This window comes from Coturnix japonica, chromosome 2 (genome assembly GCF_054131305.1).
Source record: "Coturnix japonica strain WE chromosome 2, WE-NBRP24, whole genome shotgun sequence".
Taxonomy (NCBI): domain Eukaryota; kingdom Metazoa; phylum Chordata; class Aves; order Galliformes; family Phasianidae; genus Coturnix; species Coturnix japonica.
This window is the reverse complement of record NC_140664.1, coordinates 139,403,391-139,425,879: the sequence shown is the minus strand read 5'-3', so window position 1 is coordinate 139,425,879 and position 22,489 is coordinate 139,403,391. Positions and strand designations below refer to the sequence as shown.

At 51.6% G+C, this 22,489-nt stretch overlaps 4 protein-coding genes and 1 long non-coding RNA gene across 5 annotated transcripts; all 5 read left to right on the top strand.

The window, feature by feature from the left end:
• The first annotated feature begins 954 nt into the window (after window positions 1-954).
• On the top strand, window positions 955-3,668 carry LOC146762207 (rho GTPase-activating protein 32-like). The gene is made up of 6 exons (XM_085539272.1): window positions 955-1,020; window positions 1,539-1,620; window positions 2,089-2,232; window positions 2,667-2,769; window positions 2,927-3,059; window positions 3,561-3,668. The coding sequence occupies exons 1-6, from the start codon at window positions 955-957 to the stop codon at window positions 3,666-3,668; spliced, it is 636 nt and encodes a 211-aa protein (XP_085395398.1).
• Window positions 3,669-5,007: 1,339 nt separating this feature from the next.
• On the top strand, window positions 5,008-6,472 carry LOC146762206 (rho GTPase-activating protein 32-like). The gene is made up of 3 exons (XM_085540844.1): window positions 5,008-5,204; window positions 5,566-5,714; window positions 5,965-6,472. Exons 2-3 carry the CDS (start codon window positions 5,588-5,590, stop codon window positions 6,381-6,383), a joined length of 546 nt encoding a protein of 181 aa, XP_085396970.1. The 5' UTR covers window positions 5,008-5,204; window positions 5,566-5,587; the 3' UTR covers window positions 6,384-6,472.
• Window positions 6,473-7,452: 980 nt separating this feature from the next.
• On the top strand, window positions 7,453-8,371 carry LOC146762205 (uncharacterized). The gene is made up of 2 exons (XR_014943686.1): window positions 7,453-7,532; window positions 8,271-8,371. It is a non-coding gene; the product is annotated as an uncharacterized LOC146762205 (long non-coding RNA).
• A 4,814-nt stretch (window positions 8,372-13,185) lies between these two features.
• On the top strand, window positions 13,186-15,899 carry LOC146762204 (rho GTPase-activating protein 32-like). The gene is made up of 6 exons (XM_085539271.1): window positions 13,186-13,251; window positions 13,770-13,851; window positions 14,320-14,463; window positions 14,898-15,000; window positions 15,158-15,290; window positions 15,792-15,899. The coding sequence occupies exons 1-6, from the start codon at window positions 13,186-13,188 to the stop codon at window positions 15,897-15,899; spliced, it is 636 nt and encodes a 211-aa protein (XP_085395397.1).
• Window positions 15,900-18,086: 2,187 nt separating this feature from the next.
• On the top strand, window positions 18,087-21,007 carry LOC107308721 (rho GTPase-activating protein 32-like). The gene is made up of 4 exons (XM_085540843.1): window positions 18,087-18,506; window positions 19,067-19,268; window positions 19,628-19,773; window positions 20,094-21,007. Exons 1-4 carry the CDS (start codon window positions 18,473-18,475, stop codon window positions 20,540-20,542), a joined length of 831 nt encoding a protein of 276 aa, XP_085396969.1. The 5' UTR covers window positions 18,087-18,472; the 3' UTR covers window positions 20,543-21,007.
• Window positions 21,008-22,489: the final 1,482 nt, after the last annotated feature.

Below are 22,489 nucleotides of genomic sequence, written 5' to 3'. Positions count from 1 at the left end.
AGAACTGCTGGCTGTCGGAGCTCACAGCACCATATTACTTACTCTTGACCATCAGACGTAATTTTCCCCCGGTACACACGTTCCAAAGGGGGTATTCGTAAAGGTGGCACCCGTTCGGTGCTTCTTCCGTCGTCGTCTTTACTCAGTTGTGGAAGCATCGTAAAGTTGCTGGGAGGACAGGCATCACGTAGCCTGAGACTCAGCATGTCTTGCAGCAAGGGGATGGGACGGTTGTGCTGTGTGCGTTATTCCATGGCTGTCTTAGCCCTGCTCGCTGACCTGCTCTTTCTCTCTCCTCTCTTCACCATCCGCCCACTGCCTCGGTGCAGCTTTTGCTCTCATTACATCTGAGCAAAGCGACAAGGAACTGCTGCAGGTAGCTTGAGGTGATCTCACTGCCAGGTACGTGCCATGTTTTGTCCCCCTTCATGGTTTTGCCGCAGGGCATGCGAGGGTAGTTCTGAAGAAGTGTCCCCATACTGTGCTGTGTGAACAGAGAAAACAGAAGTGTTTCTGCTCTGTTCCAGCTCTTCACACTTGCTGTGATGGGTGTCGCGTGCAGTGGGATCAGCCGCGAGCCTGAGGTGGCGGCGACGGAGGTACAGTATGAAGCTCTGGCTGGTCTTTGTTCCCTGTGTTGAGCCAGCAGAGGGAGCTGCAGATGTACTCTCCTGCAGGAAAGAATGGGCCAAAAAGGGCCTGGCCACCTGTCTGCACCAGTGCCACTGCTGATTAGTCTGGGTAGAGAGAGATGCATCTTTGCATGGCCTGGCAATGCACGCCAGGAAGAGAAACAACTGTGATGAGATGTGCAGCTCCTTCTGAAGTGCTCCCGACAAGGATGGAGCGCATTTGCTGCAGCTTTCTCTGCAGATGTGCTCCTCACCTTGAAATCCTCCTGGTTTGTCCTCAGCTCCTGACCAAGGCTTGTGCTCTGTTTTGCAGGCTGATAACATGCGGAAGCCGCAGCTGGAGCGTGCGGTGTCATCTCTTAACGTTCCGGCGATTGCGGCAGCCCATGTTATTAAGAGCCACGTCGCCCAGGGGCCGGATGAGCTCTCCCTGGAGGTAAGCAGTTCCAGGCGTTCCTTGTTGTCATGCACGGGAGAGTAGTATAGGGTGTGAACGCCTTTCGAATACTCTCAAGACTCCTTCAAAATGTCTCCCTTGCTGTCAAGCTTGAGGATATTCTGCAGCAAAGAATCAGGCAGTTATTTGAGCTGTGCTTTCCTGCCAGCTGTGCTGAAGCTGGGATTGATGTTTCAATCTCTTGCAGGTTGGAGACTTGGTGTGCATAGTTGCTATGCCACCAAAGGAGCTGAGCCCCTGGTGGAGAGGCAAGCGTGGCTTTGAGGTAGGCACACGTTTCCGACTAGAGAGCACAACTTGAGTAGAGTCAGGAATCTCAGACTGGAGCTGCTCTGCCTGCACAGGACGGCTTCTAGACGCAAGCAGTTGCCCTGTGTCGGTGTCAGAGGACCTTCCCTTTGGTGCTGAGCTTGGGCTAATGCCCACCTGTCTTTTTGTTCTTGTTCCAGGTCGGGTTTTTCCCTGGTGAGTGCGTGGAACTCATCAGCGGAAAAGTTCCCGAGTCCCTCGTCAATTCCTTGCCAAAGCCAGGTACGTGTTTTACATTTGACAATGCGGATTAATAAAATGGGGACACAACTTGGCTTTCAGGGGTTTTGTTAATGCCCGAGATGAGCAAGCTTAGCAAGAGGACTGCATTAAGCGGAACATGCAGAGATCTGGCCCAATCTCACTGTGTTTATTCTTGGGCATGGGGAAGTCACAGAATCCTCCTTGAATGGCTTGGGATTGGAAGGGGCCTAAAGGATCCTCAGGCTCCAAGGCCCCTGCCTCAGTCTGGGTCGCCAGCCTGTGCATTTAGCTGGAGATGAGAGCAGGCTGTATGGGGCCCCTTCTGACCTGGCCTTGGGCAGTTGCAGGGATGGGGAAAACCGTTCTTGCGTGTCCTTGTTCAGAATGTTCTTCCTGTTGTTACGTGCTCGGTCGAATGTGTTATGATCGGCCTCGTCCAACCGATCCAAGCCTGAAATGAACTGGTTTCTTTGTTTTGTTGTGCAGTGCTGAAGAAACGGGGCAAGCTCAGTACCTTCCTTCGTTCCTTGGTGAAGGCCCGCCCCAGGAGAGCAACGGAGCCGGAGCCAACGAAGGAAGGGGTGTTTGGCTGTGACCTGGGGGAGCACCTTCTCCGCTCTGGCCGTGATGGTAAGGAACAACCCATTCCTGAGATCTTTCTCCGTTGGGCATCTAAAGTTGAAAGGGAGATCATATCCAGAAATTGTTTCAGCCTGAAAACGTAGGAAGGCTTCTAGCCACAGAGAGCATCCTGCATCCTTTCCCTAGCTCTTCTGGATGTGAGATTGGATTCTTCCATTCCCCAGGGAGCTGTGATGGGACTTGCAGTGTCTGTGGCTTTGCCAGAATTACTTTCTCCAGGCTGTTGATAGGTCATGGCATTTCTGGAAAGCCAAGAACGCGTCTCTGTGCACTATCCTCACAGCTGTCTCTGCCAGCTTTCTCCTGTAAGGAGGAAGCAAGCGGTAGCCCGGCTGGGCTTAGAGGATGGGATGTGAGAAGAGCACGGCCTGAACCAGGACTTAAGTAAGAAGCTGAGCTAACCGCTGGCTCTTGTTCTGTAGTCCCCCAGGTCCTCCTGAGCTGCGCTCAATTCATTGAGGAACATGGTGTGGTGCGGGGGATATACCGCCTGTCCGGCGTGGCATCCAGGATCCAGCAACTACGGTAAGAGTGCTGCAACTGACACAGCTGTCAGTAGGGGCCCGTGCCATGCTGCAGGCGTTCAGAGGAACCTCTTCCTTTTCTTGACTGTATGTGTGTCTTTGGACTTGTTTTCCTCTTTCTCAAAGCCCTCTGCCCAATTCTGTGTCCTTCTCTGCAGCCATGAATTCGATACGGAGCAGGTTCCCGAGCTAAGCGTCCGAGAACTTCACAGCGTGAGCTCCCTGTGCAAGTTGTACTTCAGGGAGCTCCCGAACCCTCTCCTGACCGACCAACTGTATGACAAGTTCTCGGTAAGCTCAGGGCAATGTCTTGGAAATGACACATACCTGTTCCCTGGGCGTCCTGGCTAGTGGTTGCAGCAGTGCCCCAGTTCTGAGGTCTTCTTTCTGTTAGCCCCATGAGGCATGCCTTTGCCACATCCTGCCTCTCACTGATGCCACTTGTGGTGGTGCCAGGAGGTGCTTATTTAAGCTATTCACAATGCTTGTGAGAATTCCCTTTCCTTTGCTGTTCCCCAGCTATTGGTAGAATGGGGTTAATAGCAAAGTGGACTTGGAGAGGAATGCCTGCTGCGAGGAGCTGTGCTGTGCAATCAGGCAGTAAAGCCCCCAGAGCTTGCACTGCTTGACCTCAATGACACAGGCTGTGTGCCGCTGTGTTCCCCTGATGCCTCTTGGAAGGCATCGAGTCTGCCTCGGTGCTGACCACCAGCGCGCTGTCCCCATGGTTCCCAAACCTGTGGCAGCTCTCCAGCCTGACTGGTGTCTGAATCCCTTCCTGCCTTTTTCCAGGACGCTGTTTGTGCTGCCACAGAGGAGGAGCGGATGCACAGAATGCAGGAAGCCATCCAGCAGCTGCCCGCTCCTCACTACAGGTCAGTGCTGCGCTCGGTCTGCTGAGCTCAGCCCTGCTGCCTTTCAGAGGGCAATGATGCGATTCCAGGTGTTGCCTCACACCTGCAACATCATGCCTGTGCACGCTGAAGCGGCTGAAGGCTGCATTGGGTCAATGGATTGGGTCAGTTCCTTGGCACGGGGGTACGATTGGTGCAGCCAATGGCTGCGGCTGTGCTTTGCAGGGCTTGGTACTGCAGCGTGGTGCCATTGGAAACGTTTTATCTACTTCATATTCAGGGACAGTAGCAATGACAACCACTAGCATGAAGTGAGGTTTGTTTTGTGCACTGCAGCACCGCTTGCTTTTTGGTGCTGAACATCTGCCTCTCTTGTTTTCCAGGACGCTGGAATACCTGATGAGACACTTGGCGTCTCTAGCCGGGAACAGCTCCGTCACCAACATGGACGCTAAGAATTTAGCGATAGTGTGGGCTCCAAACCTTTTAAGGTAAACTTCTTTTTCCGTTTCAACACCATGCTTACTTCTGCTCTCTCCCAACCCCAGGGGCACAATTTCTAGATGACAGTTTCTGCTCTCATGTTTAGATGGGTCTATTGTGTCCTTGAACTTCCTTGAGAATTTTGTCAGTGGCATTGCTGATGGCCCACTGCGGAAGTCTCCAGAGCCCAGTCTGACAGTTTTTCTCTGCAAAAATTCATACTTGGGGAAATGATCTTGGGGAAATGATTTGTAAGATCTGCCTTTTCTTCAGATCCCAGCAGAGCCAGTCTGCCTGCGCCAGCGGAGAAGTTGCCTGTATGGAGCTGCAGACGCAGTCGGCTGTTGTTGAGTTCATCATAAGCCACACAGACGTCATCTTCTGCTCCAAATCCACACCAGCCGTGGGAGAGGGTGAGCATCTTCCTCCATTAGCTTGATCTTGATCTGACATCTTGATCCAATCCAGGCCTTCTCTAAGACCTCTGAGAATGCTCTAACTGTCGAGGAGACAACAGGCTTCTGGGCTTAGATTAGAATATGGCAGCCTGTTGCTATGTCCTTAGTGTGTCCAAACCCAAACCTTACATGGAGAAAACTGTCACAGCTGTTAAGATGTTTTGCCAGCAGGTGATGCATGATTGAAGTGTGGCAGCGAACCTTTCTGAGTTCCCTGCCCACTAGTTTTAATAGGGTTTTCGTTTGCCTATTTTGACACATTGAGCTGCTCTTAATTGTGGCTGTGTCCTTTGCCACGAGCATACCTCTAAGCACATGGTTAGTTTGAGCTCCTCGTCTTCCAGTGTCTCGGATAAGCAAGTCTGAGAGAAATGCAGAACTGGGATGGCTGTGCTGCTGCTGTCTGATCCTCCCTCTTACCTGTGGTTTTCCCTTGCAGGGCACAGTTCTCTGGCCGGGCTAAAGTCTGTGTGGGTGTCTCCTCCTGCCACGAAGCTGCTCACCGTGCAGGAGGCACAGGCTGAGAGAAACGGCCAGAGCAGCTCTCCCACTGTGACACAGAGCAGCGAGATAGAAGAGGAGGAAGCCCCCGCAGTTGTACAGGGGAACTTCCACACAGTAATTGATTTTCCATCTAAAAGGTAAAGAGGACTTCCCTTTCCAGCCCCTATCATCATTGGTCGGTTGGGCTTTATTGGTTTAATTTTTGTCCATTATATATATATGAGCCTGCCAGCTCCTGTCCTGTCCTGCTGTGGAGCCTTTGCTCACATGCTCCACATCTTGCTTGACATGGTTGAGAGAAATGTAGCCAGCAGGACTTGAGGGCGGAGCTGTAGGAATGGAAGCGTCCTCTGCTGTTTGAAACAGAGCGCGTTTCTAAGCTGTGTTTCAGCAGAAAGCAGGCAGTGCCAGGAACGGGCAACTGTTGTCAAGGGCTCGGAGCAGCTCTTCCTTCACCCTACACCACGACTGACAGCATGCTCTGTTTTCTCTCTCCAGAGCAAGTTCTCCCAGAAAGAGGATGGAGTCATCGCGCTGCGGCAGTTGGTGTTCCTGCCTCTGCCTGCAAAGACCATCACCTGTGGCCGAACACCAACTGCAGCGCAGTGCCAGGGAGCCATCAGAAGCAGAAGTCGTGGTCCTGGCAGGTAAGAGTGCAAATCCAGCTTTCAAAACACTGCTTGTGAGCAACACAGCTAGAATTCATGCTTTCAGTGGGCTTGTACCTCCTTCACGAGGAGGATCCTGCACGAGGATCACTTTCAAGACAGTGACACTGTTGTTAGAAGCCTATTTGCTTCTGCCCACCACCCATACATAGCCAAATGTCAAGAACCTCTTCCATGATTCATCTTGCGAATGTTCGACACTAACCGCTGTGCATCTACTCCTTCCTAGGTGACTCCAGCCCTCATGTACCCCAAAGACTCAGGGCATGTGACGATGATGCATCCTGTGCTTCCATCAATGGAGAACTCATGGGAAGCACAGGATGCTGCAGTTCCAATGAAAGCCTTCCATATGACAGCAGTGATCAAGAGAAGAACGTCATCGAAGTTCAAGCCCTCATTCATCCCATCCCTGCTGAAGCTGCTGACCTGAGCCTGCCAGACACCACAGGCACCAGCCTGGACCCAGTGCTTCTGCAGTGCAGCCCAGCCCAAGCACAGCCTGAATGCCCCGACAGCAGCAGCACCATGCAGGCTCAGGTCAGCGACACAGAGGAGGTGACGAGCCCCTTGGAGGGGGGCATAGAATCAGGCCACCAGGCCCAGGCTCCAAGTAACAGCAGGAGCTCTGAGCCACTCCCTCCTTAACAACAGAGGATGAGTCCCATCTTAAAGCCTGGACCTCTCACGCCCTCCTTTGTCCCATTGAATAAAGGCACGCTCGTGCTCAATCAACACTTTGGCTGCATTCCGAGTCTTCATTCACAGGGACTGGGAAGAGTGCAAGAAACAGCAAGGCAGCTCAGCTTGCAACGCTCTGGCTGTGGGGTGCATGCAGCAGAGCTCTGGATGTGTTCACATTTTGCCTGACTTTGGGATGCCTGCAGTGAGAGCTCTGCTACCATTTTTTATGGCAGCAAATAGTCTCTAGCATCCTGGATACTGCTCATGAAAACTGCAAGCCTCCTGGCTGTGGCTTTGTGATGCTTTTCAGTGCTTTTTTTTATTGCTTTTTGGATGCTCTTCAACGCCGTGGCTGCTCCCTGACACCTCTGTCCTCCCACCGTGTCCATTCCTGGCTCCCACCTGTGAGCTGTCCCTGCAGATCATCTCCAGCCCTGCCATCATCGCGCTGCGGCAGGAGGAGCTCACCCTGACCAACATCAGGCAGTGCTGCCTGCCTCTCTCACTCTCTCGACCAAGTGTAACTACACTGTCGTGGAGACAAATGCTTTCTGTCACATCCTCTATCTCTGCAGACATTTACTGGTAGGCGGCTCTTGCAGAAGAAGATTCAAGCAGCACAACCTTTTGCTCAGCTACAGCACATGAATGCTACCAAAGCAGAAACAACCCACAAGCTCTGGGTCTGTTTTTCTTACGAAGGCATGCACCGACAGCGTTTGATGGTACCCACCATCCTTGATTTCCTTCCCTGCTTCTTGTCTGATGGCACTGCTGAGCCAGGAACAAGCTGCCCAGTGTGGCAGAGAATGGTGCAGAGCTGTGCTGGAACCTCCTCCCCTTCCTCTGCTGCAGCTTGGTGTGCAACCTCACCCACTTCTCTGACAGACCTGCTGATCCCACGCATGCCATTGGGATGCTCTGGCACGGGATGTGCCTCCAACCCAAAGCTCATTCCCACCTCCCAAGGAAAAGCAAAGCAACCCAAGCATCTCCAGAAAAACTGCCCAGCAGACAGCAGGGAATGCAGACAGCTTCTGGCTGCTCCCCTGCACTCCCGTCCTAAGTAAGAGGCCCCACGAGGACTGGCTGGGAAATCAGTGCATGACACACGTGAGTGTGCACAGCATTGCACAAAGCAGTGGGGTTCCATGAGTTTGTGTGTTTGTGTGTATTTGTGCACCAATGGTGTTGCACACACATTTGTGTCCATGAGTGTACAAATCAGTGGGGTTGCTCAGGTGTGTGTAGGTCAGTGGGTATGTGTGTAAGGACGAGCCTGCACGTATATGTGCGTGCACAGGGGTGTGCAGAGTGTTGGAGCTGCGCAAGGACATTGTGGTACCGGTGTGTGTGTGCACTTTGGGAGTGAAAGGAAGGGGATGCACATGTGTCTGTGTGTGTGCGCACAGGGCTGCACCAAGGGATGTGGTTGCATGAGTGTGTGTGAGCACACGGATAGTGCGTGGATGCGGTGGCACAATTGTGTGTTTGCACAGGGGTGTGTGAGGAGTTGGGTTGCACACAGGTGGAGACAAAGGGATGTTTTGTGGTATTTGTTGGCACATATGTGTTCCCAGGGATGGTTTGCACGTTTGTGAATGCTAAGGAGGGTACAAGATGCGTTGCGTGCATGAGGGTGTGTAGAAGGGGCAGAGCATTGCACATGTGTGCATGTGCACGTGGATAGGCGGAAGGCTGGGGTGCGGGCTGACCTCTGCTGAGGTGAGTGAGGATTCACGGTGTTGCTCATTGGTAGATTTGTTCACACTGAGTGCTAACAGGGAACTCGCACACCCTTTATGTTTCAGCTGTGCCAGCACTGTGATCCCTTACTGTGATCTCTTGCAGGAATCAAGCGTAGAGCAAAAGGGATGTTTGGGCCAGGTGACCGCAGGAAGGCTGGCTGTTTTAGATGGTGGCAGCTGATGGAAACAGGTGCTCTGGAGACAGTTCAGCTTTTAACAGAAGTCGGGGGACCTGCAGCAAGAACGACTAGGTTCTTGAATGGCTTCTAACATGCACTCTGAGTAGGTCTGTCCTGCTGTGCCATCTCTGCTTCGTTTTGATGAAAGCATTGTATACAACCGCGTGTTGGGCCTGTTTTCCTCTGGAAGGAAGAATTTTAGGTGCAGTTCTCAGTGAGAACGTCTGCTAGGATTTCTGTGTAAGTTAAATCTGAACTACCAGAAGGAGTGCTGCAGGGAAGGGCCCTGCCTCTGCCAGTAAGTTCCTTCTCAGCTCTCCACGACGGACCCCACTGTGGAGATGAGTGTAAACGAGGGCAGTTCAGAATCATCTCTTGCCAGCTTGATGTGCTGGATTTTGAGCTTGTGAAGCCTGCTCTGTCTTTCTGTGGTGTTTCCTTCTGTTCTAAAGGAGAAGGGCAGCATGGTGACTTTTCTCCTGCGGCTTGCAGCTGCACTCCTTGGCACAGCGCTTTGCTTCCAAGCAGCAGATTATTTTGCAGACTGGGGGTGTCTCAGATTCAGCCTTCTATTCCTCTAGTCTGAGAATCATTTTATTTTGAGGAGGAAAGAAAGAATGTGGTTTAATCATAATGACAGTTGAGTGTTAGCACAGTGAGGTGAAGGAGGGCCCCAGAAGCAAATTTGGTGCTGTTGAAGCACTGTGCGATGAGAAGGTGGGAGGTAACACGTGCTGGCAGATGTGGGAACTACTTTGGGATTGAGGTGTGGAGGAAAAGAAAGGCGATGACGGAGCTGATGGCAAAGAGTTTCCTGGGGAGGCTTGGTGCTTGCTTGGGGATGGATCTGATCAACTTCTTGTGTGCTGGTGTCCAGTTGGGCTTTGGAGAGCAGTCTGCATCCCAGGGTCTATCTGGTTAACTCATGCTAACGGCATGAGTTTCATGAGGGCCAAGTGTCGGGTCCTGCATTTTGGTCACAACAACCCCAGGCAACCCTACAGGCTTGGGGAGGTGTGGCTGGAAAGCTCCCAGAAGAAAAGAGACCTTGGTGTGCTGATGGACACTCGGCTGAATATGAGCCAGCAGTGTGCCCAGGTGGCCAAGAGGGCCAATGGAATCCTGGCTTGTATCAGGAATGGTGTGGTGAGCAGGACTAGGGAAGTCATCCTGCCTCTGTACTCGGCATTGGTGACTGGAATAGGCTCCCAAGGGAGGTGGTTGAATCGCCATCCCTGGTTGTATTTAAGAGCCATTTGGATGTGGTACTCAGCGATATGATTTAGTGTAGGGCTTTTAGAGTTAGGGTACTGGTTAGGCTGCGGTTGGACTTGATCATCTTCAAGGTCTTTTCCAACCTGAGTAATTCTACAATCCTATGGTAGGACCGGGGCTTGGGCCAGACCAGGGCAAATCCAGAGACAGGAGTCCAATGGATTTGAGACCTGACTTGAAGCCTGTGGGCATCACCCAGGACTTGGGGTGAGAGGATGAGGCGTAGGAACAAGAACCTCTTTGGTCCGTATTAGCTCCTGCCGTTCCCTTTTTTGTGGGGATCAATGTGGGGTATTTTTGTGTAAAGAACTGACTCATTGTGCAGCCTGTGAATGAATTCATTCTCACCTGCTGATTGGTGCTCTTCTCTAGATGGAGCTGCAGTGGAAATGGACACTTGTGGTCTGATGTCCGGCCCCCTCCCACATGCTCTGATCAGTTGAATTAGCAAGACCTGGCTCTTGGTTGGTGAGTTGGCTTTTGTTGGCTTGGAGACACGTCTTCCAGTTGCACCTCGTGTCATATCTGTTGTGTTGAGCTCTCGAGCTCCAACTGCAACTGGGAATCTAAGTATTAACACAGAAGGAGTAGCTTAGATCTATGTTTACCTTGATTGGAAATGCAGTGCCAAGGGCTGCACACTGTTATGACAGCTCTGAGAGTATGGAAAAGGTATCTGCTGGGTGAGCGCTTTGCTGGGTGAGCATCCCCCTGCTGAAGAGCAGGCAGCTGTTGTGTTTGTAGACAGAATCATCCGTGGGGATTGGAGGCGTTTCCAGCCTTCCAGCTCTTGGCTGTTGCTGTGAGAGTAGAGCTTCCTGCCCAGAGAGAACGAGCAGCAGAAGGGATCCAATGAGAGCAGCTTTAGAAGCTTTTCAGACAAAGCAGGTGGATCAGGCTGTGGCCTGTGCCTGTGCTTTGGAGTGAAGCCAGCAGGCTTTACTTCAAGCAGAATGATCTGTGGGTGCAGCGTCCAGCAGTGCAAGTGGCCAACAGCTGGAGACAGCATCACCTTGAGCAGCACTCTTGAGGGAAATGCTCAGTGTGAACGAAGGCCACGAAGAAGAGAGTAGCTTGTGGCTGTGTTCACAGGGTAAGGTTTTCCTTCCTGAGCTGTTACCTCTCAGGTGCTGTGTGAGTCTTCTGCAGTGTGCCTACAGCTGTGCGATGTGCTCTGCAGGAAGCGCTGATGTTGCGCTTGCAGCCCTGTCTTTCATGTCTCGTGTCCAATTACACATGTTGTTTGAAGCACCACCTTAGAGGCAGCCTTGATTTCTGCAGCCCCGAGCTTTGTGCAACGAGAGCTCTCCTGCTTCTCGCTGTGATGTGAGACTGAATGGAAGGCCCTGCAGAAGTCTGGGTAGGTGATGTCAGTTGCTGTTCCCTTCACCACCCGTGCTGGGAAAAGCAGGAAATGGGACTGGGGGACATCCCGGCAGTGGGATCCTGCCTCAGCAGAACTGAATGGCTGTTCTGATCCATGTATTTTAACCTGAGTGAATCTGACACTAACCAGAGAGGGGAGGGTGCTGTGGGAAGAAGATGTATGTACCGCAGTTTGTGGTGCAAGTTGTTCTAGGAGCAGCTTGTAACAGTGCCCAGAAGGCTTCCTTTTTGATGGGGAGAGGATTAAGTAGGTTATTTGAATGAATCTATTTCCTTTCTGTTCATCTTTCATACTACCTCTCAAAAAACTGTCTGTGGATTCTGTCATGGTTTTGTGCTGTTGCTGTCAATATTCTACATCATAACATCATGTGCAGTATGAATCATTAATTGAGGGTATAAATAGTGGAATCATGTACAAAGGAAAAGGGTTAAAGAGAAAGTAAGTTTATGTGTGGATTCTGTGAATTCTCAAGTAGTATTTCTTGCTAAAGAGAATTAGTGTGCACCCTGAGCTTTCATATGTGCAAAGGATCTTGTAATCATCTCTGTCTGTGTTTCTTTTAGACCCAGAGATGGAGCAGAGTGGAACACAGACTTGGGTGAATCTTCATTCAGGAGCACGAACACGTAATGCTCATCTTAGGTGTCTGGCTGACAACAAGAGCAGAGAGGTCACAAGGTCACGTGCCCATTTTATTTTATTTTTCATTCATGATGCATAGAGGCGTTCCCCAGACAAAGTGAGCATTTGTCGGCTGGACTTTCTAGAAATGACCTATGCAGTGAAAATGGGTTTGAAGCATCCCAAAGAGCCCTGCAAGAGACTGCTGAGAGTTATTCTGGCACCCTCCTTTGGAAACATCCGGTGTCTGTCTGCTCTTCAGCTGTGCCCTAACACCTCCCATTGCGCTGCCACACCAGGATAGAATTGTTGGAAATAGACGTGACCACGTGGTGTTGCCTCCCCGCCTTGTGGGGGGTCATGGTGGACCAGGCTGTTGGCCCTTGGTGATGTCATAAGCGTCTGGAATGAGGGGAGGAGCGGTGCGTTCTGTGCTCCTTTGTGGGTGAGCTAGTGGTCGGAGTAGTTGGTTGGTTTGTTGCTCTTGTGCCTTTAGTGCCTTTAGTGCCTTTAGTGCCTTTTTCTTCACACCATCGTGCGCAGCATCTTGTAGGTAAGCTGAGCCAACGTGGGATGGACGGGTGGGCAGTGAGGTGTTGAGAACTGCTGGCTGTCGGAGCTCACAGCACCATATTACTTACTCTTGACCATCAGACGTAATTTTCCCCCGGTACACACGTTCCAAAGGGGGTATTCGTAAAGGTGGCACCCGTTCGGTGCTTCTTCCGTCGTCGTCTTTACTCAGTTGTGGAAGCATCGTAAAGTTGCTGGGAGGACAGGCATCACGTAGCCTGAGACTCAGCATGTCTTGCAGCAAGGGGATGGGACGGTTGTGCTGTGTGCGTTATTCCATGGCTGTCTTAGCCCTGCTCGCTGACCTGCTCTTTCTCTCTCCTCTCTTCACCATCCGCCCACTGCCTCGGTGCAGCTTTTGCTCTCATTACATCTGAGCAAAGCGACAAGGAACTGCTGCAGGTAGCTTGAGGTGATCTCACTGCCAGGTACGTGCCATGTTTTGTCCCCCTTCATGGTTTTGCCGCAGGGCATGCGAGGGTAGTTCTGAAGAAGTGTCCCCATACTGTGCTGTGTGAACAGAGAAAACAGAAGTGTTTCTGCTCTGTTCCAGCTCTTCACACTTGCTGTGATGGGTGTCGCGTGCAGTGGGATCAGCCGCGAGCCTGAGGTGGCGGCGACGGAGGTACAGTATGAAGCTCTGGCTGGTCTTTGTTCCCTGTGTTGAGCCAGCAGAGGGAGCTGCAGATGTACTCTCCTGCAGGAAAGAATGGGCCAAAAAGGGCCTGGCCACCTGTCTGCACCAGTGCCACTGCTGATTAGTCTGGGTAGAGAGAGATGCATCTTTGCATGGCCTGGCAATGCACGCCAGGAAGAGAAACAACTGTGATGAGATGTGCAGCTCCTTCTGAAGTGCTCCCGACAAGGATGGAGCGCATTTGCTGCAGCTTTCTCTGCAGATGTGCTCCTCACCTTGAAATCCTCCTGGTTTGTCCTCAGCTCCTGACCAAGGCTTGTGCTCTGTTTTGCAGGCTGATAACATGCGGAAGCCGCAGCTGGAGCGTGCGGTGTCATCTCTTAACGTTCCGGCGATTGCGGCAGCCCATGTTATTAAGAGCCACGTCGCCCAGGGGCCGGATGAGCTCTCCCTGGAGGTAAGCAGTTCCAGGCGTTCCTTGTTGTCATGCACGGGAGAGTAGTATAGGGTGTGAACGCCTTTCGAATACTCTCAAGACTCCTTCAAAATGTCTCCCTTGCTGTCAAGCTTGAGGATATTCTGCAGCAAAGAATCAGGCAGTTATTTGAGCTGTGCTTTCCTGCCAGCTGTGCTGAAGCTGGGATTGATGTTTCAATCTCTTGCAGGTTGGAGACTTGGTGTGCATAGTTGCTATGCCACCAAAGGAGCTGAGCCCCTGGTGGAGAGGCAAGCGTGGCTTTGAGGTAGGCACACGTTTCCGACTAGAGAGCACAACTTGAGTAGAGTCAGGAATCTCAGACTGGAGCTGCTCTGCCTGCACAGGACGGCTTCTAGACGCAAGCAGTTGCCCTGTGTCGGTGTCAGAGGACCTTCCCTTTGGTGCTGAGCTTGGGCTAATGCCCACCTGTCTTTTTGTTCTTGTTCCAGGTCGGGTTTTTCCCTGGTGAGTGCGTGGAACTCATCAGCGGAAAAGTTCCCGAGTCCCTCGTCAATTCCTTGCCAAAGCCAGGTACGTGTTTTACATTTGACAATGCGGATTAATAAAATGGGGACACAACTTGGCTTTCAGGGGTTTTGTTAATGCCCGAGATGAGCAAGCTTAGCAAGAGGACTGCATTAAGCGGAACACGCAGAGATCTGGCCCAATCTCACTGTGTTTATTCTTGGGCATGGGGAAGTCACAGAATCCTCCTTGAATGGCTTGGGATTGGAAGGGGCCTAAAGGATCCTCAGGCTCCAAGGCCCCTGCCTCAGTCTGGGTCGCCAGCCTGTGCATTTAGCTGGAGATGAGAGCAGGCTGTATGGGGCCCCTTCTGACCTGGCCTTGGGCAGTTGCAGGGATGGGGAAAACCGTTCTTGCGTGTCCTTGTTCAGAATGTTCTTCCTGTTGTTACGTGCTCGGTCGAATGTGTTATGATCGGCCTCGTCCAACCGATCCAAGCCTGAAATGAACTGGTTTCTTTGTTTTGTTGTGCAGTGCTGAAGAAACGGGGCAAGCTCAGTACCTTCCTTCGTTCCTTGGTGAAGGCCCGCCCCAGGAGAGCAACGGAGCCGGAGCCAACGAAGGAAGGGGTGTTTGGCTGTGACCTGGGGGAGCACCTTCTCCGCTCTGGCCGTGATGGTAAGGAACAACCCATTCCTGAGATCTTTCTCCGTTGGGCATCTAAAGTTGAAAGGGAGATCATATCCAGAAATTGTTTCAGCCTGAAAACGTAGGAAGGCTTCTAGCCACAGAGAGCATCCTGCATCCTTTCCCTAGCTCTTCTGGATGTGAGATTGGATTCTTCCATTCCCCAGGGAGCTGTGATGGGACTTGCAGTGTCTGTGGCTTTGCCAGAATTACTTTCTCCAGGCTGTTGATAGGTCATGGCATTTCTGGAAAGCCAAGAACGCGTCTCTGTGCACTATCCTCACAGCTGTCTCTGCCAGCTTTCTCCTGTAAGGAGGAAGCAAGCGGTAGCCCGGCTGGGCTTAGAGGATGGGATGTGAGAAGAGCACGGCCTGAACCAGGACTTAAGTAAGAAGCTGAGCTAACCGCTGGCTCTTGTTCTGTAGTCCCCCAGGTCCTCCTGAGCTGCGCTCAATTCATTGAGGAACATGGTGTGGTGCGGGGGATATACCGCCTGTCCGGCGTGGCATCCAGGATCCAGCAACTACGGTAAGAGTGCTGCAACTGACACAGCTGTCAGTAGGGGCCCGTGCCATGCTGCAGGCGTTCAGAGGAACCTCTTCCTTTTCTTGACTGTATGTGTGTCTTTGGACTTGTTTTCCTCTTTCTCAAAGCCCTCTGCCCAATTCTGTGTCCTTCTCTGCAGCCATGAATTCGATACGGAGCAGGTTCCCGAGCTAAGCGTCCGAGAACTTCACAGCGTGAGCTCCCTGTGCAAGTTGTACTTCAGGGAGCTCCCGAACCCTCTCCTGACCGACCAACTGTATGACAAGTTCTCGGTAAGCTCAGGGCAATGTCTTGGAAATGACACATACCTGTTCCCTGGGCGTCCTGGCTAGTGGTTGCAGCAGTGCCCCAGTTCTGAGGTCTTCTTTCTGTTAGCCCCATGAGGCATGCCTTTGCCACATCCTGCCTCTCACTGATGCCACTTGTGGTGGTGCCAGGAGGTGCTTATTTAAGCTATTCACAATGCTTGTGAGAATTCCCTTTCCTTTGCTGTTCCCCAGCTATTGGTAGAATGGGGTTAATAGCAAAGTGGACTTGGAGAGGAATGCCTGCTGCGAGGAGCTGTGCTGTGCAATCAGGCAGTAAAGCCCCCAGAGCTTGCACTGCTTGACCTCAATGACACAGGCTGTGTGCCGCTGTGTTCCCCTGATGCCTCTTGGAAGGCATCGAGTCTGCCTCGGTGCTGACCACCAGCGCGCTGTCCCCATGGTTCCCAAACCTGTGGCAGCTCTCCAGCCTGACTGGTGTCTGAATCCCTTCCTGCCTTTTTCCAGGACGCTGTTTGTGCTGCCACAGAGGAGGAGCGGATGCACAGAATGCAGGAAGCCATCCAGCAGCTGCCCGCTCCTCACTACAGGTCAGTGCTGCGCTCGGTCTGCTGAGCTCAGCCCTGCTGCCTTTCAGAGGGCAATGATGCGATTCCAGGTGTTGCCTCACACCTGCAACATCATGCCTGTGCACGCTGAAGCGGCTGAAGGCTGCATTGGGTCAATGGATTGGGTCAGTTCCTTGGCACGGGGGTACGATTGGTGCAGCCAATGGCTGCGGCTGTGCTTTGCAGGGCTTGGTACTGCAGCGTGGTGCCATTGGAAACGTTTTATCTACTTCATATTCAGGGACAGTAGCAATGACAACCACTAGCATGAAGTGAGGTTTGTTTTGTGCACTGCAGCACCGCTTGCTTTTTGGTGCTGAACATCTGCCTCTCTTGTTTTCCAGGACGCTGGAATACCTGATGAGACACTTGGCGTCTCTAGCCGGGAACAGCTCCGTCACCAACATGGACGCTAAGAATTTAGCGATAGTGTGGGCTCCAAACCTTTTAAGGTAAACTTCTTTTTCCGTTTCAACACCATGCTTACTTCTGCTCTCTCCCAACCCCAGGGGCACAATTTCTAGATGACAGTTTCTGCTCTCATGTTTAGATGGGTCTATTGTGTCCTTGAACTTCCTTGAGAATTTTGTCAGTGGCATTGCTGATGGCCCACTGCGGAAGTCTCCAGAGCCCAGTCTGACAGTTTTTCTCTGCAAAAATTCATACTTGGGGAAATGATCTTGGGGAAATGATTTGTAAGATCTGCCTTTTCTTCAGATCCCAGCAGAGCCAGTCTGCCTGCGCCAGCGGAGAAGTTGCCTGTATGGAGCTGCAGACGCAGTCGGCTGTTGTTGAGTTCATCATAAGCCACACAGACGTCATCTTCTGCTCCAAATCCACACCAGCCGTGGGAGAGGGTGAGCATCTTCCTCCATTAGCTTGATCTTGATCTGACATCTTGATCCAGTCCAGGCCTTCTCTAAGACCTCTGAGAATGCTCTAACTGTCGAGGAGACAACAGGCTTCTGGGCTTAGATTAGAATATGGCAGCCTGTTGCTATGTCCTTAGTGTGTCCAAACCCAAACCTTACATGGAGAAAACTGTCACAGCTGTTAAGATGTTTTGCCAGCAGGTGATGCATGATTGAAGTGTGGCAGCGAACCTTTCTGAGTTCCCTGCCCACTAGTTTTAATAGGGTTTTCGTTTGCCTATTTTGACACATTGAGCTGCTCTTAATTGTGGCTGTGTCCTTTGCCACGAGCATACCTCTAAGCACATGGTTAGTTTGAGCTCCTCGTCTTCCAGTGTCTCGGATAAGCAAGTCTGAGAGAAATGCAGAACTGGGATGGCTGTGCTGCTGCTGTCTGATCCTCCCTCTTACCTGTGGTTTTCCCTTGCAGGGCACAGTTCTCTGGCCGGGCTAAAGTCTGTGTGGGTGTCTCCTCCTGCCACGAAGCTGCTCACCGTGCAGGAGGCACAGGCTGAGAGAAACGGCCAGAGCAGCTCTCCCACTGTGACACAGAGCAGCGAGATAGAAGAGGAGGAAGCCCCCGCAGTTGTACAGGGGAACTTCCACACAGTAATTGATTTTCCATCTAAAAGGTAAAGAGGACTTCCCTTTCCAGCCCCTATCATCATTGGTCGGTTGGGTTTTATTGGTTTAATTTTTGTCCATTATATATATATGAGCCTGCCAGCTCCTGTCCTGTCCTGCTGTGGAGCCTTTGCTCACATGCTCCACATCTTGCTTGACATGGTTGAGAGAAATGTAGCCAGCAGGACTTGAGGGCAGAGCTGTAGGAATGGAAGCGTCCTCTGCTGTTTGAAACAGAGCGCGTTTCTAAGCTGTGTTTCAGCAGAAAGCAGGCAGTGCCAGGAACGGGCAACTGTTGGCAAGGGCTCGGAGCAGCTCTTCCTTCACCCTACACCACGACTGACAGCATGCTCTGTTTTCTCTCTCCAGAGCAAGTTCTCCCAGAAAGAGGATGGAGTCATCGCGCTGCGGCAGTTGGTGTTCCTGCCTCTGCCTGCAAAGACCATCACCTGTGGCTGAACACCAACTGCAGCACAGTGCCAGGGAGCCATCAGAAGCAGAAGTCGTGGTCCTGGCAGGTAAGGGTGCAAATCCAGCTTTCAAAACACTGCTTGTGAGCAACACAGCTAGAATTCATGCTTTCAGTGGGCTTGTACCTCCTTCACGAGGAGGATCCTGCACGAGGATCACTTTCAAGACAGTGACACTGTTGTTAGAAGCCTATTTGCTTCTGCCCACCACCCATACATAGCCAAATGTCAAGAACCTCTTCCATGATTCATCTTGCGAATGTTCGACACTAACCGCTGTGCATCTACTCCTTCCTAGGTGACTCCAGCCCTCATGTACCCCAAAGACTCAGGGCATGTGACGATGATGCATCCTGTGCTTCCATCAATGGAGAACTCATGGGAAGCACAGGATGCTGCAGTTCCAATGAAAGCCTTCCATATGACAGCAGTGATCAAGAGAAGAACGTCATCGAAGTTCAAGCCCTCATTCATCCCATCCCTGCTGAAGCTGCTGACCTGAGCCTGCCAGACACCACAGGCACCAGCCTGGACCCAGTGCTTCTGCAGTGCAGCCCAGCCCAAGCACAGCCTGAATGCCCCGACAGCAGCAGCACCATGCAGGCTCAGGTCAGCGACACAGAGGAGATGACGAGCCCCTTGGAGGGGGGCATAGAATCAGGCCACCAGGCCCAGGCTCCAAGTAACAGCAGGAGCTCTGAGCCACTCCCTCCTTAACAACAGAGGATGAGTCCCATCTTAAAGCCTGGACCTCTCACGCCCTCCTTTGTCCCACTGAATAAAGGCACGCTCGTGCTCAATCAACACTTTGGCTGCATTCCGAGTCTTCATTCACAGGGACTGGGAAGAGTGCAAGAAACAGCAAGGCAGCTCAGCTTGCAACGCTCTGGCTGTGGGGTGCATGCAGCAGAGCTCTGGATGTGTTCACATTTTGCCTGACTTTTCCCTGCCCCCTAGTTTTCCTAGGCTTTTTGTTTGCCTGTTTTGATACAGTGAGCTGCTCTTAATTATGGCTGCCCTTTGCCACAAGCATACCTCTGAGCACATGGTTATTTTGAGCTCCTCTTCTTCCAGTGGCTTGGATAAGCAAGTCTGAGAGAAATGCAGAACTGGGGTGGCAGTGCTGCTGCTTTCTTATCCTCCCTCTTACCTGTGGTTTTCCCTTGCAGGGCACTGTTCTCTGGCCAGGACCAAGTCTGTGTGGGTGTCTCCTCCTGCCACAAAGCTACTCACCGTGCAGGAGGCACAGGCTCAGAGGAGAGGCCAGAGCAGCTCTCCCACTGAGGCATGGAGCAGTGAGATAGAAGTGGAGGAAGCCCCCGCAGTTGTACAGGGGAACTTCCACACAGTCATTGATTTTCCATCTAAAAGGTAAAGAGGACTTCCCTTTCCAGCCCTTATCATCATTGGTTGGATGGGTTTTATTGGTTATATTTTGTCCATTATATATATATGAGCCTGCCAGCTCCTGTCCTGTCTGACTGAGGAGCCTTTGCTCACATGCTCTGTGTCTTGATTGACATGGTTGAGAGGAATTTAGTCAGCAGGACTTGAGGCGGAGCTGTAGGAATGGAAGCGTCCTCTGCTGTTTGAAACAGAGCGCGTTTCTAAGCTGTGTTTCAGCAGAAAGCAGGCAATGCCACGAACGGGCAACTGTTGGCAAGGGCTCAGAGCAGCTCTTCCCTCACCCTACACCACGACTGACAACATGCTCTGTTTTCTCTCTCCAGACCAAGAGCTCCCAGAAAGAGGACGGAGTCACCAGCTGGCAATTGGTGTTCTTGCCTCTGCCTGCACAGACCATCCCCCGTGGCTGAACACCAACTGCAGCACAGTGCCAGGGAGCCATCAGAAGCAGAAGTCGTGGTCCTGGCAGGTAAGGGTGCAAATCCAGCTTTCAAAACACTGCTTGTGAGCAACACAGCGAGAATTCATGCTTTCAGTGGGCTTGTACCTCCTTCTGGTGTTCAAGCCTGTGCCTGACTTCTTCAGTTGACCCCTGTCTTTCCCAAATGAGTCTCTTGTCAACACACGAGCTTGGACCTGAACGAGGATCACTTTCAAGACAGTGGCTCTGTTGCTTGAAGCCTATTTGCTTCTTCCTGCCGCCACTCTATAACCAAATATCAACAACCTCTTTCATGATTCAACTTGCAAACGTTTGACACTAACCCTTGTGTTTCTATGCCTTCCTAGGTGATTCGAGCCCTTGTCAACCCCAAAGATCCAAACCAAGTAGTGATGTGCAGTGTGTTTCCATCAATGGAGAGTTCTTATTAAGCATGAATCACTGCAATTCGGATGACAGCCTTCCACATGGTAATAGTGATGGACACAAGGGGCTCATCCACGTTCATGCTCTCATATCTCCTGGCTCTGCTGAAGATGCTGACCTGAGCCTGCCAGACACAACAGTCACCTGCCTGGATTGTGACCCAGCGCCTTTGCAGTGCTGCCCATCCCAAGCACAGCCCGAGTGCCCCAACAGCAGCACCACCATGCAGGAGCTGGTCAGCATCAGTGAGGTGAAGCTGAACATCTTAGATGGGGACTTAGAGCCAGGCTGCCAATCCCAGGCACCAGGCAGCAACACCAGCTCTGAGCCACTCTCACCTTGCCAAGGGGAGTCCCATCTTCACCCTTGACCTCTCAAGCCCTCCTGTCTTTTATTGAATAAAGTCACTCTCATGCTCAGTCATCGCCTTGACTGCATTCCGAGTCTTCATTCACAGGGATTGGGATGAATGCAACAAACAGCAAGGTAGCTCAGCTTGCAATACTATGGCTGTGGGGTTCATGAAGGCAGAGCTCTGGGTTCCCATTTTGCCTGGCTTTGGGATGTCTGCAGCAAGATCTCTACCATTTTGTATGGGAGTAAATAATCTCTAGCATCCAGGTTGCTGCTCATGATAATTCCAGTCTTCCTGGCTTTCGCTTTGTGATGCTTTTCAAAGCCTTTTGATACTCTTTGATGCCTTGGCTGCTCCCTAACACCTCTGTCCTTCTGCCATGTTGACTCATGTCTCCCACTTTTAAGCTGGCTTTGCAGATCATCTCCAGCCCAGTCATCATCACGCTGCAGCAGGAGGTGCTCACCTGGCCCAATGTCTGGCAGTACTGCTTGTTCTGCAGATGAGCAGCTGCCTCCTCATCTCTTCAGCTGCAGTAGCTTTTCTCAGGGAAGTTAGATGCAGTCATGCTCCTCTGGATTTGGTGTGTTAAATCCATGCTGCATGGCAGCAGTCAGTGCAATACAGAGGTGTTCTGTGTGCCACAGCATTTCTCCAGGGGCTGCCAAAGGTAGAAGCACAACACAGCACCATCCTTCTGACAGTAATGTCTGTGAGTTTTAGACATGTGAGCACTGCATCATCCCCAGCGTGTCAGTGCTTTTCCACACCAACCTGAATCTCACACTCTGCACTGAATGTAACTCTGCTCTTGTGGAGACAAATGCTTTCTGTCACATCCTCCATCCCTGCAACCATTTGCCGGTAGGCAGCTCTTGCAGAAGAATCAAGCAGCAGAACCTTTTGCTCACCCTACAGCATGCAAATGCTATGAAAGCAGAAATAACCTGGCATGCTCTGGGTCTGCAAGGCTGCACAGATGGGAGAGGTAGATTGTGTTTTTGCAGTGGAAGTTTCCAGTATTTTCAGTACATAGTGTAGGCCCTAACTGAATGTATAACCCTCTTGTAAAACAGCTGTATAAGTAGTTTTTCCATCAAGAAAGTTGCTGAACAGAGTTAAGTTCAGACTGGGGGCGTTCTGACATGGGTAGAATAGAGACAAGCACAAGATAAATACAGGGTGGGTAGAGCCCAGCACAGGACAGAATGAATGTACTAACTTTTGGAAACATTTTCCTTCTCTCTCTGCAGAAAAGTACAAGGCAGACCTAAAAACAAGAGGTTCGTAATTGACCTTATATGGAAATTAATCCTAGCAACAGTCTTGATGAGTCTGTGAGCCTGAGATGCTCAACCAATGAGAGCCATGAGAGCATTACCTGCATTGGGTTTAGGGCATAGAACAGAATTAATTTCACTGACTGGTGTGCAATTTCTCCCTTGCCAATAGGAGATGTGCGCACAGTATTGCAATAATGAATAAGCACTGCTGCTATCGCTGCCATCTTTGCCTAACTAGAAATCTTTGACTTTGAGAGTTTCTCACACAAGGACAAGGGGCATCCTGGGTTGGAAGTGGGGGGAATATTGCTGGAGCTGGCGGTCCAAGAATTGACGACTTGCCTGCTCCTCAGTGGGTTGTGCAAACGGGTCCTATTTGTCTTCTGGCACATGTGCAATGCTGCCTGGAGGTCTAAGAAGGGCTGGCAGATTAGCTGCACGTAGCGACGAGAACATACACAGGCACTCAACGCGGCTGTTTGTGTGCGTCCTGCTGCCTGCAGCACCGAACACAGGCGGCCGCACTTCCTCAGACTGGACACGCGGTGACAGCAGAGACCGAAGAATCAGCTGCTCCGACAGGAGCGATGCGGCCCTGCGGTGCAGCCCCCGGCCAGCTGTTCTCTTTTTTCCCGACAGGAGGAAAACAGAAAGATAGAAGGGGGGAGAGGGTAAGAAA

Coding starts and splice junctions, on each gene's coding strand:
- LOC146762207 (XM_085539272.1), top strand. CDS start 955: ATGCGGAAGCCGCAGCTGGAGCGTGCGGTGTCATCTCTTAACGTTCCG. Junction 1,021..1,538: donor CGGCGATTGCGGCAGCCCAT/GTTATTAAGAGC, acceptor TTCTTGTTCCAG/GTCGGGTTTTTCCCTGGTGA. Junction 3,060..3,560: donor AACTGTATGACAAGTTCTCG/GTAAGCTCAGGG, acceptor GCCTTTTTCCAG/GACGCTGTTTGTGCTGCCAC.
- LOC146762206 (XM_085540844.1), top strand. CDS start 5,588: ATGGAGTCATCGCGCTGCGGCAGTTGGTGTTCCTGCCTCTGCCTGCAA. Junction 5,715..5,964: donor AGAAGTCGTGGTCCTGGCAG/GTAAGAGTGCAA, acceptor ACTCCTTCCTAG/GTGACTCCAGCCCTCATGTA.
- LOC146762204 (XM_085539271.1), top strand. CDS start 13,186: ATGCGGAAGCCGCAGCTGGAGCGTGCGGTGTCATCTCTTAACGTTCCG. Junction 13,252..13,769: donor CGGCGATTGCGGCAGCCCAT/GTTATTAAGAGC, acceptor TTCTTGTTCCAG/GTCGGGTTTTTCCCTGGTGA. Junction 14,464..14,897: donor TCTCCGCTCTGGCCGTGATG/GTAAGGAACAAC, acceptor CTTGTTCTGTAG/TCCCCCAGGTCCTCCTGAGC.
- LOC107308721 (XM_085540843.1), top strand. CDS start 18,473: ATGCCCCGACAGCAGCAGCACCATGCAGGCTCAG. Junction 19,269..19,627: donor ATTGATTTTCCATCTAAAAG/GTAAAGAGGACT, acceptor TTCTCTCTCCAG/ACCAAGAGCTCCCAGAAAGA. Junction 19,774..20,093: donor AGAAGTCGTGGTCCTGGCAG/GTAAGGGTGCAA, acceptor ATGCCTTCCTAG/GTGATTCGAGCCCTTGTCAA.